At 39.7% G+C, this 26,284-nt stretch overlaps 3 protein-coding genes across 6 annotated transcripts in view; 1 reads left to right on the top strand and 2 right to left on the bottom strand.

The window, feature by feature from the left end:
- Positions 1–8,524, top strand: part of COL9A3 (collagen type IX alpha 3 chain) — a 39,668-nt gene extending 31,144 nt beyond the window's left edge. The window contains exons 25-32 of the mRNA XM_069803627.1: positions 1,106–1,141; positions 2,238–2,282; positions 2,838–2,870; positions 3,260–3,406; positions 4,061–4,115; positions 4,960–5,142; positions 5,415–5,492; positions 7,507–8,524. Coding sequence (XP_069659728.1) covers positions 1,106–1,141; positions 2,238–2,282; positions 2,838–2,870; positions 3,260–3,406; positions 4,061–4,115; positions 4,960–5,142; positions 5,415–5,492; positions 7,507–7,682 — 753 coding nt within the window. The 3' untranslated portion in view covers positions 7,683–8,524. The remainder of the gene's footprint in view (positions 1–1,105; positions 1,142–2,237; positions 2,283–2,837; positions 2,871–3,259; positions 3,407–4,060; positions 4,116–4,959; positions 5,143–5,414; positions 5,493–7,506) is intronic.
- Positions 7,331–14,484, bottom strand: TCFL5 (transcription factor like 5). Of its 2 annotated transcripts, none has more exons than XM_069803648.1 (6): positions 13,506–14,484; positions 12,611–12,797; positions 11,806–11,965; positions 10,960–11,206; positions 10,384–10,525; positions 7,331–9,664 (listed from the first exon to the last, which is right to left on the bottom strand). In XM_069803648.1, the coding sequence occupies exons 1-6, from the start codon at positions 14,237–14,239 to the stop codon at positions 9,545–9,547; spliced, it is 1,590 nt and encodes a 529-aa protein (XP_069659749.1). In that variant the 5' UTR covers positions 14,240–14,484; the 3' UTR covers positions 7,331–9,544. The 2 variants fall into 2 exon arrangements, with proteins under 2 accessions (XP_069659749.1, XP_069659741.1); XM_069803640.1 differs by having other exon boundaries at positions 10,960–11,203; positions 12,602–12,797; positions 13,506–14,483.
- Positions 14,485–17,355: 2,871 nt separating this feature from the next.
- The window catches only part of DIDO1 (death inducer-obliterator 1), a 56,880-nt gene continuing 47,951 nt past the window's right edge, over positions 17,356–26,284 (bottom strand). For all 3 annotated transcript variants that reach the window (XM_069803588.1, XM_069803599.1, XM_009918326.2), the window contains exon 17: positions 17,356–22,525. In XM_069803588.1, the coding sequence (XP_069659689.1) occupies positions 19,131–22,525 (3,395 nt within the window). In that variant the 3' untranslated portion in view covers positions 17,356–19,130. The remainder of the gene's footprint in view (positions 22,526–26,284) is intronic.

Raw genomic sequence — 26,284 nt, 5'->3', positions numbered from 1 at the left:
ATGCCAGACTGATGAATGTGCTGTAGAAGTCCTGTTTGAAGGGTATAATGGTTGAATTTCCCATGTAGAGAAAAAAATCTGGGGTTCTCCAGAACTCCTTGTTGGCTCTGCCAAAGTCACAAACAGGGCTGAAAATATCTCATGTCTTCTCTGTGAATGCCAGGTAGATAAAGTTGGAAGGATTTCTCAAGTTGTCTGACTTATTCCTAGGGTGACAATCAGTTTATTGTCTAAATGTATTTTATTGCTGTGGCTGTGTTGTTCTGTGAATCTCAAAGTCAGGAGCACCTAACTTTAAATCCCCAGAAAAACTGACAGTCTAATAAAGCCTTGAAAAACCATCCTGACTTTTTGCCCTTGCGGTACAATAATGTTCTTGTCCATTTTACACCCTGAGTAAATTCAGTCTCCTTCTCACATATTCAGGTGTGAAAGGCAGAGATCAATTGCCCATAAGTTTCATCCTGGACCTCGCCCTTTAATTTGTGAATTTGTAAAATTGCTGTTTCGGTCATGATAGTGAGATGACAATAATGAAAAGCAGAGGGGCAGAAGCAAAACAGAGTTCCCACCCCTGGGATGGATGTGAAAGATGACTTTTGTGAAACAGTTTTAAAAGACTAGGATTAAAAGCACAGAATTTATTTTAGCTTTATTTAGGAAATTGAGGAGGATGGTATGAAAAAGGCCAGTGTAGATAACCGTGCCAGGCAGGTGGGGAGCAGCACATCACTGAGCCATGTCAAGAAAGTCTCTCTGGTCCTGTTGGATGAGGACTTGGTGGGCAGAAGACGACCAGGCTTGAACTGGGAGGTCCTGCCTGGTCTGGCAGCTGCTCTCTGCTGCCTCTGGCATGGCAAGAGGTTTGAGAAACTGTCCTACAACACAAACCGGTGACTGTAGAGAGTGCTACAAAGCTAGCAAGGATGCTTAAAATCTCTTCTTATTTCTAAGAAGTATGAATGAGATTTGGACCCTCCTACTTGGCAGTTGGGAGACTAATTCCCAACCCCTTGCTGAGTGAGTGGATGTCTGACCGCACCAGGAATTCACAGAAAAATAACAGTTTGAGCTCATTTGCCTTCTTTCTTTTACATATTCTCAGGGTCCTACTGGTGTTCCTGGTCCCAAAGGTAACCAGGTAAGTGAAAACTTTCATGCTGTAGTCAGCAGAGGCATTTAAACTGTACCATAGGTGCAGGCTTTGACAGCACAAACTGCTTTTCCTCCATCAAATGAAAATATTCTGGAGCAAGCACCGGCAAAACCCTCTTTGGTCCCGTTTTTTCTGTGTTGGTAAAAGAGATGTAGTCTGTTCTAATGGAGACACATGAAAATGCTGTGATAAAAATGCTACGCTCTTGCTGTGTATTTTGTAACCACGAGGCGTGCCATATATGAGCTCCTCACATCATATTCCTCCTGAGTTAAGTTTAGAAGCACAGCTTTTCACTGAACTTGATATGCCTGATGAAGAGGATTTGTGCTAGCCTCAAAGCTTAGCACACTAATAGACTAATTTAATCTTTTACTTTTTGCTGCTTAACTTCCATAGTTGGATTAATCTCAGCAATGAGCTTTTGAGCCAGTTTTCATCAAATATATGACTTTGATTAATGCATGACTGTGTTTTTGCAGAAAACGAGTGCTTTTCCAGCAAGCGTTGCTTATTTTGTTTACCCTTGTCAGTGTCTGCGTGGTCTCTGTTTTGTTGCTAAGGGAAAGATCAACCTAATCTCCGTTTGTCTTGAAATAACTTCCTCTCTAAAGCCATAGAGTCACCATAACGATGTTCATTATCTGTTCTAATTGCCGTACAATAAGCCAGATCTGCTGCAGAGCGTTCGGCACAGGAAGCGCTGCCTGTGCGGCCAGTGACGGCAGATTGCAGCGATGCTGGAATTGCATACACTGCTGTTGGCTTAACGGAGGTGATCAGCAAATTGATGCTCCTTGTCGTGGCTAGTAAAATTAATGTCACCAGAGCTTTAGCCACTCTTACAGTCCCCAGACAGAGTGGAGAGGGATGGTCCTCACCAAGTGATGGATCGCTTCTGTTTAAGCGTGGGATGAAGCTGTTCTGCAGATGACTCTTTCTACTGAGGAAGCCTAGAGGACACAGTTACACTGGACACTGAACGTTTAGCTGTCATTGCAAACCCATGTTTTCTATGAGACCCAGAGCCGGGGAACCTGAAATCTGCTGTGCAGTGTTAATTCTGGTATCTCACTTTCAGGGCATTGCTGGAGCAGATGGCCTCCCAGGTGACAAAGGAGAACTGGTAGGTGTCCTTAAATTCAGTAGACTTGACTCCTCAAATAACAGATGGGTCTAGAGAACCACGTATCAAGAACTAATGTGGTCTGTCAGAATTAACCGTCCAAGAGCTCCAACCCTGCTAGCTGCGAAAAGAAGGCAACGCAAGCCTTTCCGCCACCGAATTCACGGTGTGCATCAGCTCTTGTCTTCAGGAAGCACTGGATAGCCGGTGTGGCCTTGGCAGAACTGTGGTGTATCAGCACTTATTTGTTATTTTGCTCCTCAGAGCGGTCGACATTGCTCTGTCTGGGGGGGTTTGGTCCATCTCAAGAAGCAGCCAGGTTGCCTGGACCTGCGTTCAGCATTGGTACCCGGGGCAAGTCTTGGCATCAGAGTCCTCTCCCTGTTGTGCCAGGGCTGAATCTGGTCTCCAGCATCCTTTTAATCATTCCTGGCCCCTTTGCTAGAAAAGCCCACGTACATGTCATCACGGCTTCCCGGAGCTTAGGAGATTTGACTAGAGATCTGCATTTTCTGAATGGATCATGCTTTCTTATTTCTCTTTTCTTTCTAACAGGGTCCCTTTGGTCCCCCCGGCCAAAAAGGAGAGGTATGTGTTAGATATTGTGGGCTCATGCCCCGAAAAGTTGGGGAGTAAACATGCTTATCGCATCTTTTGATGACATATCTCTGTAAACTATGTTCTGGCATCGTTTCCTAGAAGCATGTTTCCTTCATGGTCATGCTATAAAATCTATGACAATGACAATTTTTTTTGTGGCATTCAAAACATTCAAATGTGATAATTTTGCTGCAGCAAGGACTCCTATTATCATGACCTATGTATGTAAAATCACCCATACGATATAAGAAATGCATATGGTCAGCCACACTAGTGAGGGAAACCTGAAGAAAGGCTTAACTAATCCCCATGAGAAAAGAATGGCCCATGTCTTCTGTTTTAAGTGGGTTTTGTTGGGTTTTTTTGCTTTATTACAGCCAGGAAAAAGAGGAGAACTTGGTCCAAAAGGTGTCCAAGGACCTAATGGGACAGCGGGAGCACCAGGGATCCCAGGACATCCAGGGCCCATGGGCCATCAGGGAGAGCAAGGCATTCCTGGCATCACGGGAAAACCTGGGCCACCTGTAAGTATTATCTGCTTCTGGGGCACAGTCAAGTGACTAAATGAATCGTGGATTTTAGATGCGTATTCAGAAAATCAGGTGCTGCGTTTGAGCAGGCAAAAGTAGGTAACAGTGTATGTAAGCTAACAGTCTTGCATCAAGAGTTTACCAGTGCAAAAAGTTTTAACAGTTTGCAAGCTTCAGAATTAAAGTCCCCCAGAATGCATGCCTGGGAGAATTAATCTTCTCTCACAATGATACACGAACAGATGATCTGCATCTATTGGAATGGGGTGTAAGTCCCTGTTCTTATTACAAAAGCAAGTTAGAAGTCGGTCATTTAAAAATACAGCTCCTATTCATCACTTCAAATGTTAGACCTCTGTCTTGGTCCAGAGCTGATGTTTCATCATTCAGGAAAGGCCAAATAAACTCCAGATTAAGTATCTGGCTTAACATTAAAATTGCTCTCTGCCATTAGTATGAAAGAGCTTCTGAACTGAAGCCGTCATCTTTTGAAGAGGGGAAAAAAAGCCACTCCTCTCTACTCCTCTTCATGTGGGATCTTACGCTGCTTACTGAGCTGCTGGAAATGTTTTGTGTCCTGAAGCTTCTGTCAGGGATGATTATCGATAATGTGCTTTGTATAAGGACAGATTCTTCTGCAAATTGCAGGGCAAAGAGGCCAGTGAACAACATATAAGAGAACTCTGTGGGGAAATGATAAATGGTGAGTATTACTGAGAGAAAGCTGACTTTAATTACCATATTTAGCTGAAGATGAGTAGATTCTGAACATAAGATGGCTCCTGAGATTTCTTATTTTTCTGTCTTAATAAGAAAAAATATATTGTCCTTTAATGTAAGGAAATTATTCAGGAGATCACCTCGTTGTCTGAGATGTCTTTCATTTTTCTAAAATTAGTATTTTTATATGATTCATCATGGCAACATACCAAGTGTGCTGAAAGCAGCTTTGACCCAAGTCTCATGCACGCACGCTGGCAAGAGCTGGCTGGTAGAAGTGTCTGCCCTGACCTGTGTCATTTTGAACTTCAGCTCCCACCTTCTCTCCTCTCCACGGCACACCCCATTGCCATGGAGCAGGGCTCGGGGCAGGCACCCGCTCCCAAGGAGTGTTCTTCTTTCTTTGAGGCTACTGCTCTGTATTTAGAGGTTATGTTTGCCATTTGGGATGAAGTTAAACTCTGAAAACTTGTTTTGATTATCTAAGTATCAATTTCTAGAATATTTGACATCTTTTAAAGTAGTTTGGGAAACAGGAGATATCAACGGCTTAAAAACCTGCAGATTTCTGACCAAAATCTCCCTCTGTGGAGATGTTAAAAAAAAAAAAAAAAAAAAAAATCCACAGATGAGCTGAGAGGACCATGTTTCCTCTACCAGAAGCAGTTAAGTGTGTAGGAGCAGCAGGGAGCAGGATCTGCCCAAGCATGCAGTTCTGCTTTACTGTCAGACAGAGTTTTCAACCACTCCATGCTTGGTGGCAGACAACAAATAGCCAAGCAAAGAGTGAAAATGGTGAATGTGTGGGTTTTAATTGTTCTTTTCAGATCAAATTGCACAGTTAGCTGCTAATCTGAGAAAGCCCTTGTCTCCTGGAATGACGGGTCGTCCTGGCCCAGCTGGTCCCCCAGGTCCTCCTGGAGCTATGGGAAGTGTTGGGCATCCTGGTCCTCGTGGTCCCCCTGGATACAGAGGGCCAACAGGAGAACTTGGTGATCCTGGTCCCAGAGGTACGTAAGACTAATCCAACCTGGTCCTCTTTGTTCCCACTGAAATAAATTGCAAACTTGTACTAATTGCAGTGGTGGAGGAGAAAAGATCAGGCCTTGGGCAGCAGGTGGGAGTTCTGGAGGGCAGTTTTGCATCTTTAGGGATGCAGTGTAAGCAAAGATCCTAGGAATGTCCTGAGGATGTTGAGCTTCTCTTGATCTTTCTCCTTCCTGTCCTTGGATCCAGCTGCAGTGCACAACTCATTGTTGAAATTGTCTGTTTATGATTTAAGGTGACACTGGCGAAAAGGGAGATAAAGGACCTGTTGGTCAAGGTATCGATGGGCCTGATGGTGATCAAGGACTTCAAGGTAAGGCTGTGCAAATAATTCAATAAACCATGACTAAAAAAGTAAAGGTTTAAGAGGGACAGCTCAGCTTAATGTTGGCAGTATGTTATAATCACTTTTTTGTTGTAATCGTTACATTAGGGTTGTCTTCCTGTGGGTACAGCGGGTGCAGAGTTTGAACAGCAGAACTCAGCACATCCCCTCTTCACAGCACTCCTGTCTAGTCCTGAACGGTTTGGAGAATGTTTCTGGGAAAAGCCTGCTGGGACAGCCAGGCTCTTCATTTGTTCTTTGTTTCTTCCACTAATGGCTGTGAGAGGTCAGGAGCTTTTCTAGATGAGGAAGTTAGAACCCTTCGTAGCTACTCCCACGGGGCTGCCAGTGTCAGAAGGTTGTTCTTTTCAGTGGTACTCCATATGCAATAACTAGTTAATTAACAAGTAGTGTATCAGTTCATTTAAAGGTGTGTAACACTTGTGGGGCTCTGGCTCCAGATTAAGGCAAAAGGATCATGCCTGCTGCCTGTTTCCTGGTGAACATGGTCTTTTTGGTGCTCTGCTGAAAGAATGCCCTCAGGGAAAGCTACAGCCTGGATGACCAGCTGTAGTCCTCCGACATTCAGTTCATGTTTCTGGATCAAACATGGGAAATCGGGGACAATATTTAGTTTTACCAGAAACAAACATAACATCCTAGTGCAATGATTTTGAAAGATAGTGGTGTTATTGCTCTGTACCTGGCTATAATCCCAGTTTCTGAAGTCATGAATCCTTTATCAAAAGATTCAAATATTAATTTATGCAAATTAATGAATATCTATTAGAAACTTGGAAGAATATTCTTTTATTTTGCTCACCTGTTAAAGCAGCTTTTCTCATTGTGATTACATCTGTACAATGCATAAGCTACAGGCATCAAAAGCAGGCTCTGCATCCATGTATTTTCATAAACCCAGAATATTTATACCCAGTTGTCTTATTTTATGGAAGAATTTAATTGCATTAATCCATAAAGGTTTTCTTTTCCAAAGCACATAAAAAGGGGCTATGTTTCACATACTAGATATTGAGAGCATTTGTCCTACTCATGAAATGTGAGGAGATCAACAGTAGATGCACTTCATCACTTACGTGAATAAAAAGGATCAGGCACCATCTCTCTCTCTATCATAATTAAGACAGAAATGCAGGCTTATAGGCCACCTGATATAGCTGTCCCTCAGGGAGACAGAATCATATTGTACAGTATTTCAGAAAGCTTCAGCAGCTTGCTGTTACAGAAATTAGTGTTTTGTGGTTATTTTTGGCATCTGAAGGAAAAAAGAAACATAATAGCAGAAATTATTTTTGCCAATAAACAAAATATGTATTTCATCGTGAGCAAATTTTTGAAATTGGACACAGGTATAAAGGAAACTCCTTATCTGTAATGTCAGGGAGATGTTCTTTATCATCATTCTCACTACTCTCTTTCCCTTACTCAGAATCTCAATTACAACTAGACTTACAGAGGTGCAATGAATTGAAGCAGCTGAAGGCCACAGCCTCCCACTAAGGTGGGACAGTTGTAAGCACTCCTGTTGTCACAATAAGTAAGCTGTGAGCTCACACATCCAGGACATGCCTTGAGCAAACTATTCAGGGATGACATAAAATAATTCTGGTTACAAATTACTTGTTATTCATGGAGTCATACACTAACTGAGGCAGTACTGAGATGGAATCCAGTTCTACAGAGGTCAGCAAAAGTCAAACCAGACACATGTGGTAACAAAAGCGCAATACTAAACATCCTCCTTCGACTATACTGAGGTAATTCTAGTAAAGGTAAAGATACTCTAAAAAATCCAATGCACATACTCCAGATTCAGGCTAAATTTATTCAACACCTTGTACTCAACAGGCCACAACAAGTCTGATGTACAGACAACTCAAAGTATTTTAAGAACTCTAAAGGTAACATATATACACATATATTAAAAAAAAGGGGGGGGGAAGGAAATAATTCATGTAATCTTTTTCCCCTTCTTGTTTAGGACTACCTGGTGTACCTGGAATTACTAAAAATGGTCGTGATGGTGCTCAGGGTGAACCTGGTCTTCCAGGGGATCCTGGTACTCCTGGTGCTACTGGGGCTCAGGGAACTCCAGGAATATGTGACACGTCGGCTTGCATGGGAGCTGTTGGAGCATCAATTTCCAAAAAATCATAAAACAGTACAAGAAGTGGAGAAGTGACTGAATATTTAAATAAACAGTGCATTGTAAGAGAACAGACAGAATCCTCCTAGTGATAAATGGACAGATGTTCCTTCTGTTGTATTAAGTGGAGACTTTGACACAGTTCTATCAAAAAGAAAGCATCAGATGAAAACTTTAATTAAAAGATGCTTTATGAGTATTTTCTCCTCCCCCCAATTATTTTCCAGAATTTTTACTACTAAACAACCTCACCTCCTCTTTCTCCCTTTGTTCAAGAGACCTGCAAGAGGAAGCATTGTTCCTTTTTACCATCACCCCCCAGCCATGTACTAAAGATCACAACTTTTCTGTATAAACACTTGAGTCTTGCCAGTTGAATTCCTTGGTGCTGCTCCCACTGACTTCAGTTACGCAGGTTTGTGCACTAAGCTATATGTTAAGATATTCAGGCACCTAACTGCTACTTCCATCAGTGGAAATTAGGCATTTAAATATCCTGTACTTTACTTAAGATTCTGGCCTAAGAAAAGACCATAGCTTATGTACAATGCTGTCAGTTACCAATTTTCAGATTGCACCTCAAATATTTGCCAAGACTAGTAAATAGTAATCCTCTTGCAATCAAATTCTGCAAAAGGTGTAATGTATATATTTTAATATACAGGGGAGAATTTTTGTATATTTCCATATGATAATAAAGGAAATTAAGTAACAGCATTTTCACAACCTCTACTTAAGCTATTTGCACAGTAATTGTTAATGAAACCCCAAATAAGAAAGGATGCTCTTCTAAAGTCCAGCCAAAAACACCTGTATGAACTGTTGTAAAAATAAAAGGAGATTTTTTTTTTAACCTTTTCTTTGTGATGTCGTAAGTGTCATTATACACATCAAATTAACTCAGCTGAACTCCATTTTCCAGAACTGGTTGTACTAGGATTGTTTGGAAATAAATTGCTGCAAAATTGTCCATATCCGTGATTTAAAACAGTATTTATTTTGGGAGACCTTTTTATACTTTAAAACCTGCTAGCATCATCTATTTTAAAAAATTATTAAAACCATTCTGAGCTCACACACTATTCTATTTCTGCCCTATATGCTAAAGCCTATGAACAAAGGAGTCATATTTATCTTTAAATAGGAAAATAGTTTGTGTATTTAAATAATCTGTTTACAATATGCCAGTCTTAGACTGAAGTAACAATACAAGAACCTGTTGGACAGTTGTGTGCTAGGCAGTAACAATAGTACTGTATTTAAAAAAAAGTGCTAACACCATAGTATTCCTCTTTGGGGCCAAGTATGTTAAAATATGTATAGCAAATGTAAACATAGTATCAGCACAGTTTAGAAACTATGCACTTACTCAATTAACCAATATAACCTTTAAATTTTTAATGGAAAAAATGGGCATTATAATATGGTAACTGTAATTTCTTTTTACACTTGAAGAGTACATTTGCATCTAGTCATTAAAGTAACAGGACAGACTGATGTTCTACAACTATTCCTAACTGTACTGGATCATCTTTGGAAACAAACAAAAACAGCACAAAAAAAAAAAAAAACCAAAGCAGAATGACAAACAGAAAAAGAACAGATTTTTTATAACTAAAGGGGAAAAAGTACTTAGCTGTCATGACATTTTCTTGTAGCTTCTGGTCCCAAAGCCACTTCAACAGAGCACTGATTTGTATTGCTGGTAGTTAACTTTCATTTCCATTTTGAATAAAGAATGTTTTCTTTAAAGGTCTATTTATATATTTTTACAAGTTATATTTTGCAAATCATATTCAGCATGTAAACGGAGAAAATAAAATAGTTTGGGCCATTGTTAGCCACACTTGTCATACAATTCAAGGTGTTCAGTTCAGACTACTTGGTCTCCATAGCCATGCGTGTTTTCCTGCACTGGGCATGTTACAAATGAGTCTGATCTTGCTATTTTTAGTCTCCTGCCTGTTTTACCACAGAACACACTCTCAAATTCCTAAAAATCAAAATACAAAAAACAAATAACAATTATGTTTAATGTAGATATTTACTCAAGATGTATGTTTTTGTTTCACTAGTGCCTTGGGGAGAAAAAACCCCAAACCTTTAACAGGAAGTGCTGAGGGGCCATACCAGTATCTAGACAAGCAGGTTTTCCTATACACATTCCATCTACTATCTTAAAATACTTAGCACAGCCAGAATTACTCTGGGGCTGCAATCACTGGTGTGGTAGCACAGGAGCTGCTTATAGGGCACACAACCCTTTACTACTCTCATGCACTTTGAGATAGTGTGGGCAGGTATCTGTCAATCCCATCACTTAACTACCAGTTCATGAAAACTAACTAGAAGACAACTCTGTGAAACAGGTGGGAAATAGAGAAAATTAAGGCTAAAGGGAGGAATGATTGAAGGCGGCAGCAATTCTACATTGTCCACATAGCCCAATTTCTGACCTTGATACTAACAAAAAAAAAAAAAGATTAAAATCTGATTTGAAAACCCTGACTGAGGACAGCCTACAATTTCATATTACTGAACTGAACCAGCTATTAAAAAAAAATGAATAAATTTAAAGGAAGGTCCAATGGTGCAGTGGTCCTTCACAAACAGCATCACGCAGAAGCATTCCATATACTTTTAGCTATGTTATGATAGCTTTAAAACATTTCACATTTTTATCAAGAATAAAAGTGAAATTAGATTTAAAACCTGTTTCAGAGAATCACCATGCCTTTCCCGAATGTACTTCAGAAATGCAGTTGTCCATTGTAAAGTTGTTGCCTTATCAGTATCAACAGTACAGAATGGAACCAGAAGATTCAACTCATCACAACAAATCCGGATTCTGCGCCTAGAGGCAAATACAAAAGGTCATCATCTCAACCGGTGGGTGAAAAGGAAGGAAAAAACATTTTAAAAGGAAGCCTACTCACATGCACTACAAGCCATGGACTTTGGGGACTTCTTTTTGTTTGCTACAAGTTTTGTATTTGTATATTGTTCATGTTATACACAAGTTACCTTATCTTTATAGAATTAGTTACATGTTTTGAAATCTCTTTTTGTTTGTTTATAGAGTAAAAAAACAACAAAGATGACCACAATGAAACATACATATTTTTTGCCTCTAACAAACACCAAACCCTCACCACCTGGACTGCTTTTTCTTGTAGGTAAAACAAAATATGTCAAATATGCATTTTACTCTGGATAATGACAGGAGCATTACAGTATCAGTATTTTAGGCTTCAAAAGCTTTGTACTGCCCCTCTTCATAGAAATTACCTTCTGTCTCTCTCCATGCGGTTATGTCTTTCTCTTCGCTGAGCGATTCCATCCTGTGTACCACTTTGCACCTGCATACTTGAATTTGACTGTGCTGACTGCCAGCGACCCTGGGCAGATGCAGTACTCTGGCTATCATCACGCATATTTTGAATTTCACCAAGAGGTTTGCGATCTGTGTTTGGATCCAATGGGCTTATTCGGCTGCAACTTCTTCTGCTTATCGCTTGCTTGCATAAGGTATCTTCTTGGAAAAACAAAGAAGAAAAGAAGAACCTATTCATAACCTCCCACTAATCACTGCAAATACTGATCATGGAAAATTTTTTTTTGTTGCTTTCTTTATGTGGAATAATCTCTGAAGCTTTATTGCCAACCATAGCAATGCGTGTCCTTCGGAAGCCCTAAGGCACTGTTGGCTGTTACAAAATCCATCTAGCTTCTATTTTCTCAGAGAACCCATTGAGATCATGCCTGCCTTTTGATAAGCATTTGAGGGAGCCCTTTAAAATGTTCTTCAGTTTGATACTGACTGGATCTGCTATATCAACTTTGGGGTCAAAAAGCGTAGAAACCAGTTCTTACTCTAAGCCCACATTTTCAAAGATAGTTTGCAACCTCAGGTTTTCTCATTTCAAGCTAGAAGTGCTAAACAATTTTGAAAGTACAGCTAAACTCATGTGTTGAACGTTTTTGAAGAAATCTAGTCCCGTATCTCAGACATAAAAAACACACCTCATATGATTCACTAAAATTATATTCATTCTAGAAAACACACAAATTCAGAAAAAAATTGTAGGATTTGAAGGCCAAGAGAAAGCTAAGTAAAGAAGATAAAAGGTTTACCTCCAACTTTAATCCAAACTTCCTCAGGCAAAGCTTTATTCATAGCATCTACTGTCTGTTTTGTGGATTCAATTTCCTGATAACAGAAAGACAATGTCTTGGGTATCCCAAGGTCTTGATGTTTGGCAGCTTCCAAAACAGTGCAAGATGTTCCGGAGGTCTGTGAAAACCAAAAAGGAAATACTTAGAGGACTATATACATAAAAAAAAGAGACTATTTTGGTATCTTCATGTTAACTTCTTAAGTTTTAGCCCTGTGATTCAATGTGCTGTATCACAATAAATCCCAATTACTTCTGTGCACAACCATGGGATTTTGACAGACTGATGAATCTTTTGGGGATACCTCTAACATTTCCAAGTGCCATGCTATCACTCTTGCTTCAGAGGTTACTGCAAGTCTGGGGCGGGGGGGGGAAGGGGATCTTCTTCATCAAAATTAATTAGGAAAAAAGGAACCACAGAAAATGGTACTAAGTATCTCCTTCTTGTCTTGCATAGATGAAGCTGATGATACACTGAAAAACTCAACGAAAAAAAACTTTCTAGTAAGAAATCCAGTGGCCTACTGATCATTACCTGGATTATTACCTGCACATTATTACAAATGCCACACAACTGATTTGCATATTTTTGATGGTCTTAAAGATTAAGAATAAATTGCATTACAGATCATTCTGATCATCCCCACTCAAACCAAGTCACGCTTCAATGCAAACCTTTAAAATTATACTACACCTAAGAGGTGAACATTATTAGCATTTGAAATTAGCCGAGTACAACTAGCGGTGAATACATTATCTACCTGTGCCTGTGAAGGATTAGCACTTCCAGCAGTAGAACATGCATTCATAGTAAATAACGGGTATGTGAACTGTAAAGAAGGCGGGGCAGGTGCAGTCTTATTTTTCCCTAATGCAGCACACTTGTTTTCTTGCTGATGAAGAGGAACACCTATCAGTTCTGACGGCTGTCGAATCAACGTTACTAAACTTAAAAAACAAACAAAGAAACAAACAAAAACAACAAAAAACAACACAGAAAACATACCAGACTGAATACTTGAAAATGAGTGCAGAAAAATTTACAGCTACACGTAATTCTAGTAATTATCACCAAGAAACCACTTTCGTTTACTGTAAATGGAAATCACTGTTATTGCCATATTGCCTACTTCAGGGACAAAAAAAAAATCAGCTAAGAAGGCATTTTATTCTGTGCAGTAACAGTTCAGCTTTACGCCTCAATAAAATGTTTTATCAGCATGCTAATAGTTACAGGGCTGGACTGTAAAACAGTATTTTTGCTCAAAGTTTGCCCCATACTCAGGCCTCCACATTATAACAGTAATCAATTGCTCTTAATATTTTATTATGATCAATCAAAAGTCTACTTTGCCTTTAGCAAGTTGCATGTTAAAACTAGGTAATGTTCTTCTCTCACCTTTATTTACATCATGATATCAAGAATAAAGTTGTAAAGTAATTAATTTTTTAACTACATGCTGTACCATTTATGCACTATACAGAAGGGCCTAATCTGAGGTCAGTGGAGTTGCAGCCATGTTCAAAAAAAAGCCCAACCCCTCATTCTGACCTATTAAAAAAAGTACTGTTCTGAGGTTTCCTTTAGAAAATCAGTTTTGAACTATACGATGATACATAATTTAACAATATAAACTAAAATTAATTGCAACACACTTGTTAAGAGTTACTCCAGATTCTTGGGGTTCTTGACATCTGGGGTTTTCTGTCTGGATGCTGTTGAATCTGTCTTCCAACCGAACTCTGACTGCAGATTTAGATCTAGGCTCTGGTGCCAGTGCCGAATTTTCAACAAGTATGTTTTCTTTATTCATCCCAGCAAAATTTTCACCATATTTAACTTTTACTAAACTGTGTCCTGGGACTTCTACAGAGCTACTGTTAGGCGTTTTATCTGTTTGGTTCGAAGGGAGGTTAGACTCGCTAAGTAACATCATTCTGAGCTCCTGAAAGTCAGTGTAGCCCAAATGTGGGTTTGAACTTAGCGAACTGCTGTCAGAAGGTAACCCTGACTGACAGGTAACTGGGTAAACTGACTGGTTCCTAGAGCAGTTTGATGAACTCCCCTCCTGACTGGTGTACAATGAGGTTTGGTGCAGAGGGGGGTCTGCAGAATTACCAGGCAAGGAGAAAGAATTGAGCCTAGCTTCCACTTCACCTTCACTAGCTTGTGCCTCCACATGTGAGTAAAGTATGTGCTGCAGCTGGGTATACTCAATTTCCATCATCTCCACCAGGCTGACGTCCGTGGTGGTGAAGCTAAGATTTTGCTCACCAAAGGAAACTTCACTTGAGCCTCCAGGTCCAACAGCAACCGGAGCAGGATCAGGAACACTAGCTGTGCTTTGAGGAATAGAGGTCTGAGGCTCCTCTGGGGCTGATCCTGACATGACTACAGTAAACCTAATCAGTTACCAATGTCTCTTTCAACAGTAAACCGCAAAACCTTCAAGAATTATCAGTACTACCCAATTAAAAAAAGCAAAAAAGTTGCACTTAATACTGATGCTGTACCACCGTGAGGTAACAAAGCAAGGAGCAAGCTCCTGATAGCGAAGTACCAGACAGTCTAACCATGTCTCCCCCCTCCGAGCCCCAGTAACACCCTCCCTCCCGCTCCGACACAGCTGCTCACAAAAAAAGGGGTTTCACCTGCCAACACCCGGCCTCGGGAGGGAAGCTCTAGGTAGTCTGCTGCCTAAGACTCCCTCAGAGGAGCCCCCGTGGGCCGAAGGCGGAGGGACGAGCCCCGGCTGAGGAGAAGCTGGGGAGGGGGGGGGGGGGGAACGAACCAGCCCCACCTCTGCCCACACCGAGCCCGCGGGCGGAGGATGCCCTCGGCCGCCAAGGGGAGGACGAAGAAGAGGAGGGGAACCCACCACCACCCCTCAGCCCGCCCTAACGCTGAGGCACAGCGGCCGAACCTTCCCCCGACCCGACCGGACCGGCCCGGCCCCGCTCCGCTCCCCGCGCGCCTCCGCCAACCGCCGCGCGCAACCGCCGCCCGCCCAACGGCCGCGCGCCTGCGCCCTTCCCCGCCCCGCCCTTCCCCTCAGGCGGCGGCTCCGTCCCGGGCCCCGGCTGTGAGGGGAGTTCAGCCGGGGAAAGAGGTCGGCGTCGTGTCGCGATAGGTACCCAGCCCTCCATCCCTTGGGGGTTTTTGTATTTTGTCCAGTTGGGGCTGTGGAAAAGCGGCGAGGTGGGGTGGCCGAGCCCGCTCCGTGAGGAAACGGCCGGGGGGAACTGCCAAGAGCGGGGAAAGGCTCCCCGAAACTCGCCGTCTCCCATCCTCGGGCGAAGCCTCCCCGTTGTAAATGGGAACGCAGCAAGGCTTTTGTCACGCCCAGCCGTTAAACAGGAACGCGGCACTGCTTTTCCACGTACGGCTTCCTCGATAAACACGCACACGACAGGAATTCTTTTCACCAACACAAGGCTTAGGAACAGGTCAGCCCCCAGCCTGTCTTTACTACAAGTTGTCTTGTCTTTACTGCGAGTTAACCTCAACAGCAGGGCAGTAGAGCTCAGCCGTTCAGGAGCACAAGGCCTGGTGAATGGCAGTGGGCGTGTGGTCTAAATCACTCCTAGTATTTTGAAAATCCTCCCCAAAACCACTTCGGACAGGACTCTCAAGTCCCGACAGATGACACCTCATGCCCGTCCCGGTTTTGCTGTGATCCAGGTACCGTTTGGTATTTTCACCTACTAGTTGTTAACAGCCACCAATAGCACAGATAGTACAAAGGAAAATTGTTAAGACAGAAATAAAAGCCACAATGGTTTGAAATTAACACCTCTGTTTTGTTTCAGTGTTGCAGGATAAAGGCTTTTCCCTTCCCCCCCCCCCCCCCCAAGAATGCTGCTGTGAAGCACTGGAGGCAGGAGGCTACATCCAATACACAGCTACAGTGGAGTCCGTAGCCCTGGATTTCCTATTGTAAGATGAAGCTACTAAATTATAAACACTTTAGTAGTTTGCCAGTGTTTAAAACGTGTTCTTTGATAGAAAGTTAATCCAAAGCCCCTTAAAAAATTTCAGTTTTTCTGGACTTGTAAAGTGGTATTATCATGTTTTCATGTAAATGAGCTTGGATGCTAGGTCTTCCGCTCAGAGACCATCTGAATGCATCCACACAGAATCACTCTCTCCACAAACAGGCATCTCGCGATCATGAGCAGTTTGTTGGTAGGTCTCTATTACGTATCTGCTACTGGTTATGCATTTTAGTATTAAAAACAGATGCCTATTACGAAGATGCATTCTAGAAACAAGCCAGAGCGTGAAAGGCGCAAAAAAAAATGCTACTCTAGCTCATAAACAGAATACAATAATAAAAAAATTTCAATACTTTTATGAAATCTTCATTCCCTTCAGGAGGTTAAAAAAATAAAATGTTTACTGCATTCTTTAATGATGTGCATGTTCACTCAAGGTAGCATGCACAGACATTTTCCATGTCGAAGTGTGCCATATTATATGAGGTGTAGCCAAAGTCTGAAAGTTACACTGGTCACTTTCCTCTAGAAACAAAAGCAGAAATTTTAAAAGCGGGTTTGTGCACATTGGACTCAATACACACTTCCCTCCTCCTCTAATCCTTCTGCATGCTCTCCTTCAGAATGCAAAAAGGAATATTACAGTCTTCTATAGATGTAATATTCTTTCTGCTTATATTGTTCTAGACTTTTCAGAGGCTTTTACGTAAAAAATTGGAAAGTTAATTTAGCTTAGTACAAACATAGATAAATGCTCAAAATAATAGGTTGTTTCATGTTAATCAGAAGTTTGAACAAAGCCAGAGAATTTATTTTTCTCGTTCTTGCAATGCACGATAACAATTCAGTACCATTTTTAGTCTCTAAATGGAGTTAAATTGTTATGATCTTTTCAGCTTAGCTTTTACTGTCTGCTGCAGTGTAGAACACAGGAACCTTGCTACAAAATCCAAGACCAGGTCATAATAAACTATATAAAGCTGTGGTTTAAAAAAATAAGTCATTAGTGTCTGTCTGTTTGCTGTTGGGTTTTTTGCCACAACCTCTGTGGGAGGATGCATTTACTGTTCCTAAATCGTGATCAGATTCCCCAAACTGATCTGTGATAAAGGAGTGTTTCCTAGAAGATGAAAAGCCGCACATCTATTTCGTAACAATGTGAAGTCAAGGAATTCATAAGTGGTGTGAACTGAGTTTTTCTTAAGTTCAAAGCTGACCTAAATTAATTAGTATTTTCTCTTTTCTTTAGATTTTTTTTTGGTGTAAAATCTACAAACTTCCTAATTCAAATAAAAAAACCCCTTCAGAATAAATTAGAACTGAGAGAAAAATGATAAGCACAGATTTTCATATGCTTTTTAGAATGCGTACAATGAAACATTGATTGGTAGTGATGTCCTGCAAAACATCTTCTTTCGTTAAACAATGAGGAAGTGAAAGCTGTGTGTCATGAGACTCTTGTGGTTTGTTCAGATGTAGCAATATTTAAAAAAAAATATACACATACAGGTTTAAGAAATGGACAACAGTTCTCTGTAGATGTTTATTCTACTTACAGTAACAAAAACCTGTGAAGTCCCATATTTTAATGTACAGTGATATATTTTGCCATATAAAATACAATTTACAGAAATTTCTATCAAGTAAACCTAAACAAACACACTTAGTTTTTGCATACTTTTATGTATGTCTTTAAATTAGAAACATCTCATTAAGAAAAAAATCTTACACCATAGTAGATGTTTGCATTTAATACCACCTCTCTGCATTTTAACATTTTGTCTACAGGTTCAGAATACAGATGACTATTTCAACCAGCAAATCCTTGATGTGTAAGGACTTCAAAGATGCACCAATAGGAACTGTAAAATCTGTAGTGAGATACATGGCATACATGCTACTTGTAATGTAGTCTTCAAGATGCAAATGTTTATAGGAATCTAATTTTACATTTCCAAAACTCTTTTATAAAAATATGAACATATTTACCCAACTGTTAATTTACATGGTCAAACAAATTTCATACTTTAGAATTACGTACTTGAAGAATACATGAAAAGTAGCGATGTAATGTATTTCACAGTGAAAAACTTCCCTCTTGAAACACAACATGAAGTACCACCACTCTTCTTTTCAAGCTTAATGCAGTTATACCTTTTTCAGTGGAAAGTTTTATGTACACTACCAGACTAAGTAGGGTCTAACAAAAAAACAGTGACACTTTTTTTTCCAGGAGCAAAACACTTTTTGAATGAAAAATACAATGAAATGGGGACATTTCTTAAGTCTATGGCAAAATTCTGCAAAAACAAAACACAACAAAACCAAAAAAATGCTCCACTAAATCGATTCAATTGAAGTAACAGATTTAGTGGCCTATTTAACCAACTTCTTCTTTCCTTTGGTATACCAATTCATTTATAGTCTTAGCCTTTTTCAAATAAATGTCTGATGTTTTTATAAGTTTTGCTGGTTATAAAGGTGCTACTCTTGTCTGTTCTTTAATTACAGGTTTGTAAAAATGCAACATTTAAAACCCCTCAGCCTCGTGAAAAAACTGAGTACGACTAGTATCTTTGCTGTACACTTAACAGATGGATTCCAAAACACAAAATATCTGTATATAAAAAGGAAGATAGTGCACTTTAAGCTTATAACATTCCGTTTTCAAATCCTCCATCAGTCACAAGTAATTATTAACACTGTTCTTCTGCAGCCTTTTCCTAAATACACACGACTCTTCCGTTGTAAAATAAACAAGATGGCAACATTGGACTCCATTTTTTTAAAGCGTGTGCTGTAGGAACAACTTTTGACACCAAAATATCATGTAAATGAGATGTAAAGTATGGCTCCTAAGGTCTGGATTAAATTCTCTTATAAAATTACAATTCAAGTTACTGGAAAACATAACTTTATAATCTTAAAAAGCAATATGCTCTTCTTAGACTTTTTCCATTTCTGTACTGTAAATGGAAATTTTAAGATAAAGATGCAAGTAGAAAAACAAAATTTCAGTACAGGTAACGCTGTGAATTTTTATAAGAAAAACATTATGCACAAAATGCAGCAAGTGAAAGTCCAGTATGTTCTTGCCTTTTATCTATTTGAGTATTTTCATTCACAGTTGTTCAAAAATTGCTAATTTATCAGTACATTTTGTAAGGCTAGTTTTACAACAGCATTTTTGTAAAGGTGGGAATATACAGTATATACAGAAGATGCTGACTCAGTCCTTGCTGTGTTGTAAAATTCTGTCATTTATGGGAAATATCAATCATATTTCTATGACTGATTAGTGGACGATGAAGCTTCTGTTTCTGTTGGTTTCTGAGTTTCCTTCGGTGTTTCTGGCTTCATCTCTTTACCAATTTCCCTACTCTTACTCCGGTCTTTGCGATCTTTTCCTCTTTCTCTTTCACGATCTCGATCTCTCTCTCGATCTCTTTCTTTTTCCCTGCTTCGATCCCGGTCCCTGTCTTTCTCTCTGTCACGATCTCTGTCTCTGCTTCTTGATCGGTCCCTATCACGTCTCCTGTAGGATTCTCTCTCTCTGGTTCTTGCTCTCTCTCGGTCTCTGTTTCTTTCCCATTCTTTAGACCTCTCTGAATCCTTCTCTCTATCTTTGTTTTGGCTTCTGTCTCTATTTTTATCCCATTCCTTGTCTCTGTGTCTCTCCCAGTCCCTGTCTCTATTCCAGTTTCTGCCACGGTCTCTTTCCCAAGGTCTGCCGTGTTCTCGATCCCTTCGTCTTTCCTCAAAGGGTCTACCTTGTCGATTATCTGCTTGCTGAGGCTCTGGCTGATCTAAAACCTTGTCTTTATTTCCTCCCTCATACCTCTCTCTCTGTCTCCCTTCAAATGTCTGGCCTCTAAATTCAGGATTTTTGCCTTCTCGGAAGTCAGATGCTGACCACTGTCCTTCCGACTCAGATCCTTGTCCAGAAATATTGGAAAGAGATGCAGATGGTCCAGCTTCCTCCCACATCTCTTTTCTGTGGGGTGGTGGATGGCTTGGAAGGTCCAGGAGTGGTCTTGGGGTTGGCTTCATACCTTGTGGTGACTGACCTTGGAAATGAAATCTAGAAGGAGGAGGTTCATTTTCTTCTGGAAACAGTGCAGGTGTGGCTCCTCTTGGTCCTCCAAACTGAAGCGGTGCTGGACCTCTCTGGTTGGCAAATCTGGGTGGTGGACTCCCTCTCCGTTCTTCAAATGGCTGTGGCAAAAGTCCTCTTGGACCAGGTATATGATTTGGAGCTGGACCTCTCTGCCCTTCAAATTGATTTGGGTGAGGCCCTCTTGGTCCCCCAAAATGACTCGGGGCTGGACCTCTTGGCCCTCCAAACTGAGGGCCTCCTCTCTGTCCTTTAAACTGAGCTGGTGGGGGTCGTCTTTGACCTCCAAAAGGAAAAGGCGAAGGACCTCTGTTTCCCATAAACTGAGGTGGATCTGGTCCTTCGAACTGTCCTGGAGGCCTGATCATTTCATTATATTGGGAGTCTGAGAATTCCCTTTGTTCCATGTGAGGTTCCCTCCGATCTTCAAACTGAGATGGTGACATTCCTCTTGGAACACCATGATAAGAAGGGGTAGGGCCCCTGTTATCACCAAAAAGAGATGGTGGTCCATGCTGTGTAGAAAATAAGGAAGGAATGGGACCCTTTTGACCTCCAAATCTTCCTGATGGAGGTCCTCTTTGCCCATCATTATTTGGAGAACCATGCTCTTCAGAGAACTGTGGTGCTGGTCCTCTAAAATTAGGTCCATGAGGTCCTCCAGGTGCATTGAGCATCAGTGGTGGTGGAGGCCCTCCCTTCTGCCCAGACAAAGAAAATGGAGGTCCAGCTCGGTTTTCTTCAAAGTGCTGTGGGGAAGGTCCGCCCTCAGTCTGAACTGATGGAGTTTCAGTTTGTTCTACAAATTGATGAGACTGAGGATTTCTTTGTTCGTCATATTGCACTGATGAAAGACCCCTCTCTGGTTCAAAGTGACCAGCTACCTTCTCCTGAGAAGTAAACATTGTATTTGAAAAAGAATCCCTTCCCATTACTTCCTTTGACTCATTTGACCATGATATTTTATGCATATCTTGCAAAGACTGACTGTCATTTGATGTGGAGAAATTAGGCTGAAAAGATGTACTTGGAGGTGTTGGAAGCAGCACTTTACGTAAAGGTTTGGATGTAGAAGGTTCTCCAGAAGCTGCTTGACTCATGTTTTCCAAATTAACTTGAACAGTGTTTTCAAATTTGCTATTAGGTGCCTCTTTCTGGGACGCCGTAGAAGCCTTTTCACTTGAAACCCAATTATCACCACTAAAACCGGGCTGAGTAGCAGAAATTAAAGTTTTGTCTTCTTTACCAAGTGAACTCTGCAAAGCATTTGGAAAACTTGCTGGAGCACTTTCTCTTGTGGTTATCTCATTCTGTACCACCTGTGGCTTTATTCGAGCATCAACATTGTCATTAGTCTCTGTCGCCATTCTTCTAGCTTGTCGAGGATCTCTGTTCTGCCTTGGGTCACAGCCCTGGTTTAAAACTTGTGCTTGCTGATTTAAAGATGAAGGTAAATCTACTTTTTGTGTAGCTTGCTGGTCCTGATGGAATAATTCAGTCTTTATTAGGGAAGATTTTGGTGGTGGTGACATTAAAGCATCAGACACTGAAAAATGAGCCATTGAAACACCAACAGCTGCTCTTTGTTGTCTGAGGGCTTCTTCTTGTTCCTCTAGTTGTCTTTTCTGTTCTTCTATTTGTTTGTTTAATTCTTCCAACATTTTTTGCTGCTCTACCAAGGATGAGGATGCAGATAGATCAGGCACATATGAAGCAGATGTTTCCGAAGAATTGCTTTTAGTGTCTGTATACATTTTGTTAGGTAAATCATCAACAGTAACTTTTGCTTCTTCCAAGATAGTTTCATCTTCTGGATCGTAGGCTTCATCCTCTAGTTCTGCTGTATTAGATGGCTTTTCCACATTGTATCGTTTTTCACTTTCACCAGTCTGCATTTCAAAAGCTTTCTCTGGACCATATTCTTCTTCAGGATCATATGGTCTGTCATCCTCCTCCTCTTCTATAGCTCTGTCTTTTGACATCTGTCCAAACTGTTGCACAATGGGATCTAACAGAGGAACAGCTGACATTCCTCCATCAGCAGCACCTTGACCTTCCTGATTTGAAGACTGAACAGTTTCGGAATCCTTAGCAAGAGGCTCAAAAGTTTTCTTTTTCCCAAAAAGCGTCTGCAGGATGTGCTCCAGAGGAGTGGCAGTTTTTGAGGATGTAGACTGCGTAGCAGTAACGCTTGCAGAAGCAGCAGTTGAAATGGGTGGTGTTACAGTAGTTGTGGTTCCACTTTTAATTGAGGACAGTATTTTTAATACTGAAGGTGTAACTGCCGAGGTGTCCGGAACGGGAAGTGGGGGTGGAGGTGGAGGAGATCCAGGTGGTGTTGTACTTACGGCTGAATCTCCTGAATAAAGTGTATATTTCGGAGTTTTCTTCTCTTGCGAAGCAGCTAGTGGCCCTTTAGAGAACAGTGATGTTTCAGTTTCCTCATGTGCTTGAATTCTGCTTCGCTTTTCCTCTATCTTTTCCGTTTCAATGCCAGTGGCAGGACGTTTTCCTTTCTGACAGATAACCAATCCAAGAATTAAATTTGGCCGAGATGACTCAAGACCTGAAAGGAAACACAAAGATTGTATATGTAAAAAACTAATTTTTAATTATCTTTTCAGTAGAAACTTATTATTTTAGATAGTGACAGCTACAAAAGTCAAAAAGATAACAGTTTTTCTAAATTCCATTAGATGACCTATTGGCAATTTTCATTAGTCCATAAGCATATGCATCTAATATTTCTTTACTTTTTATATATATTTGTATATAAGTAAAGAAATGTTTTAATTCCTTCCTTGATATTTTTAATAAAAGATTGCAGCAACAGGTATGATTATTAAAAAGGGTCTCTGCAAGTGTTCAAAACCAAAGCAAGTTTTTATATTTTTTGTATTGTTACATCATTTTGTTGTTGTTCAACAACCCCTACCTCTCCCCCTGAAAAATCATGTATTTACTTTTAAATAGTTTGCAAATATGTTGTATACACAGAGATACTGGAAAATGAGAAAACCTGGGCTAAACTTCATAACTGTATTTCTGTTACAATCTGTGCTAAAAGACTACATTGACATTTACACCAGTCTATAAATATTTTGTCTATCTCTAAGTTAAACAAATACCAGTAGTTGCTAAAAAGATAATCTCAAACAAACTTTGTTTGGAAACAGTATTAAAGCTTGTAACCCACTCCCTGTTTGTTTGGTTTTTTCCAGCTAGACATTATTTTAAAACTTGAGAGAAGCAGGCAACCTGGTAACATACCAAACAAGCAAAGGAGAGCTTAAGCAGACACAAGTTTAGCATGTGGGGGAAAGGGACACTGGGTGTGTTTGCTTGCTCTGCAAGAAAATGGTTGGTTGGGTAAGAAACTGGTATGCAGAGGGAAAGGTGACTTTAAACCCTCAGTTGCAGGATTCAGTTTGATGCTGTAGGCCTTTCTATAAGTAAAAAAAAAAAAAAAAATTGTGAGTAGAATTACTCCTTTGTGAAAGCTTCAGACTTGAATCCTTAGAGAAGTATATCCAAAAATGATGGGAGAGTTTCTGATAAAGAGGAAAAATGGAAAGGTCTGTAGGTCTGTTTCATGTTACTGTATTTCTTCCTTTTACATGCACAGTTCCCACTGGCACTTGTGGAAGATAAACATGTCCAGAATGAAGGGCAGGGAATAAACCCTTTAATATACAGTTGGTGGCAAATTTAGAAAATCTGTATAAAGAGAGGCTTTTTTAACTTCTGGATCTAATGACTTTTAAAAGGTCCTCAATTTGAGGACCAGTGTCTTTCCCCTATACGTGCCATTAGTTATTATTTGCATTCAGCTAGGAAGCAGTAATATAGAGACACAAAACAATTTGTAAAATAACAGATAATATTCACTGTGGTTAAATGGTAAGGCGAAGACTCTGACCTACACTGTTCCTTCTATTCACAATCCTGTAAGTAAGAGTTATATATATATGTAGGTTCCTTGTTCTTATTAAACCAAACCAACTGCTCATTAAGGAACAGTTTTTAAATATCTAATTATTAGCACTGAAAACTTTTGATACCAACAAAAAACCCCAAACCCCACAGTTGCAGATACATTCCATTAGCAAACCACATTCACAGGTACATTACTTTGCTGAAACAACTGAATTTGAAGTTTTAAGGGGACCTTCTAATGAGAAAATTACATCAGGTGTTTTCCTAAATGTATGTTCACATTTAATAAACTTAACCTTTTCTAAGTTCTTTCACACTGAGAAAACAGTAAAAGTTTAGTGTATTTTTAGCTTAAACATGTTTTGTCAGTGAGACGATACCATCACTCTTACAGCTTAAGCTAAATTCAGTTAGAACCTACTTAAGTACAGGACGAAAACTTAGCTGAACTGACAGCAAGGGAAAGCCCAAGCATTAGAACCAATTAAGTCAAGATTTCCCCTTCAATGAAAGCCTATACTGCAGGAATTATTTGCAGTTTGCTAAATAACACACCAAAACCATAGCTGCTTTATGTTTTAAACTTACTATTTCTCTTCAATACTTGCTACATATTTCTTTAAGCAATAACTTTTGTTCACAGAATGTCCCCCTAAATCACCACTTCATATGCTCAAATCTTATCCCATATAAACCTTATTTTCCAAATAATGAACTACAGATAATAAGACAAAGACAGTAATTTTTCAAATAAAATAACTTCAAAGTTTTATGAGATCTCTTGACAACAGGGAAAAAACCCTCCTCTAAAATTCTGTGTTCTTCTGATTATAATGGGTAACAGTACAGTGAAACTGTTTTCATCACTTAATGAAGAAACCAGCAAAGTCTGGTTACTCCCTAGAAAGTCTTTTTAAAAAAACCAGACAAAATTATAATGAAAATTTGAGGCCAATCTAAAATATTTGCTTGAGATTTCCTATCAGGAATGGCTCTCATTACAATTATGTTGAGAAACAAGAATAATTACATTTGAGTGAGAGTTTTTGAAAAACAGTTATTCTGTAGAATGCATTCTAGATCCAGAGTGGAATTTATACTATTTCACAGTTCAGTGGTCAAGTTTTACATAGTTCTGTGGTTAAGAGGGTATTAGACATGCTGTTTTAAATAATCTTTCATTTTTCATGAAATGGAAGAAAATTAAACTGGCTATGTTACCAGAACTAAGATTTGCTAATAATTCAGTACACGCACAAATTTGCCTCTTAAGAGGAGGAGGGATGCTGAGATGTACAATGAAAGCCGGCAGGACAGGAACTGAACAAATAATTATTTTCAGTGAATCTAAGATTATTCAAAAAGGACCACATAAATACTTGACTTATCCAAATAGTCATTTGCACCCACAGCTTAAAGCAATTCTAGCAGTTCTGTTCACAATAATTTACTACTTTAAATGAAATGATATTAATATACAAGATCAAGACATAGTTCAAAAGTAAGATAACTGCAGAAAAAAAACATTCACAATTTACAGTCAGAATAGACTCATTAGTTAGAAATGGTTCACTGTGTGTAAGTTTGCTTTACATTTTTTCTTTATCAGTATATGAATAACGACTCCACATTTGGTCAGTGTTGACCAGTGCAGAGTATCTCACAAATTGGTCTTCATCCAAAAACTCCTAGTAGGCATTTGCTGTTCTTCTGTTGTTAACGTTTTGGGTATCTACTTTTATGCGGAGACTTGTGATTTATGCAATTAGTCACAATGACTCTCAAACACTGAATAATTGAAATAAACAGGTTTTAAAAATCCGTCAGACAAGATACCTAATAAACAGCAATTACTGAAAAATCAGTTTTGAATCCCTGTAAAAACCAGAGATCAAGTCACTAATTAAAATAGAGTAAAATTTTAATATACTTTCAAGACAATGAATTCCAGTAGTAAGTTAAAAACATTAGTTATAATCAGTTTAAGTTTAGTAATCATAGAATAAATTCATTAAAATTTTACATTTTGATACTGTAACTTTACACAAATATTAGAAGTCATGCCTAATCTGGCTTCTACATTCACTCCATTCGAAGCAATCAAATACTTAATGCTCCTTTTGAATGGAAAAATACAGCTAGACCAGCATTTCAAAGGTCAGTCCCATTCTATTTCAATATCCATAAATAGGTTAAGTGCCTAATTTTAGATAATAACAAAAATGTTGGCTGCAGTCTCCAACTATTGCTCAACGACTGTCTCTCACAAGCAAGCATTTTAAAAGTGCTGCAAGCTGTGTTGACAGAGTTAGTAGCTTTCAGTGCTAAATTATTTATAAAATAGTTATTATTCTATTATGTATTTGAAGTCCACATGCTGGTTTTATTG

Source organism: Haliaeetus albicilla, chromosome 2 (assembly GCF_947461875.1).
Source record: "Haliaeetus albicilla chromosome 2, bHalAlb1.1, whole genome shotgun sequence".
NCBI lineage: Eukaryota > Metazoa > Chordata > Aves > Accipitriformes > Accipitridae > Haliaeetus > Haliaeetus albicilla.
This window is presented reverse-complemented; position numbering and strand designations above follow the sequence as displayed.

What these genes read in the sequence shown, in the direction of transcription:
- TCFL5 (XM_069803640.1), bottom strand. Translation starts at nt 14,239, where the DNA reads ATGTCAGGATCAGCCCCAGAGGAGCCTCAGACCTCTATTCCTCAAAGC. An exon ending in TCTGGAGTAACTCTTAACAA is followed by an intron (nt 12,798 to 13,505) that starts GTGTGTTGCAAT and finishes TTGTTTTTTAAG; the next exon opens with TTTAGTAACGTTGATTCGAC. An exon ending in CGCATGGAGAGAGACAGAAG is followed by an intron (nt 10,526 to 10,959) that starts GTAATTTCTATG and finishes ATTTGCCTCTAG; the next exon opens with GCGCAGAATCCGGATTTGTT.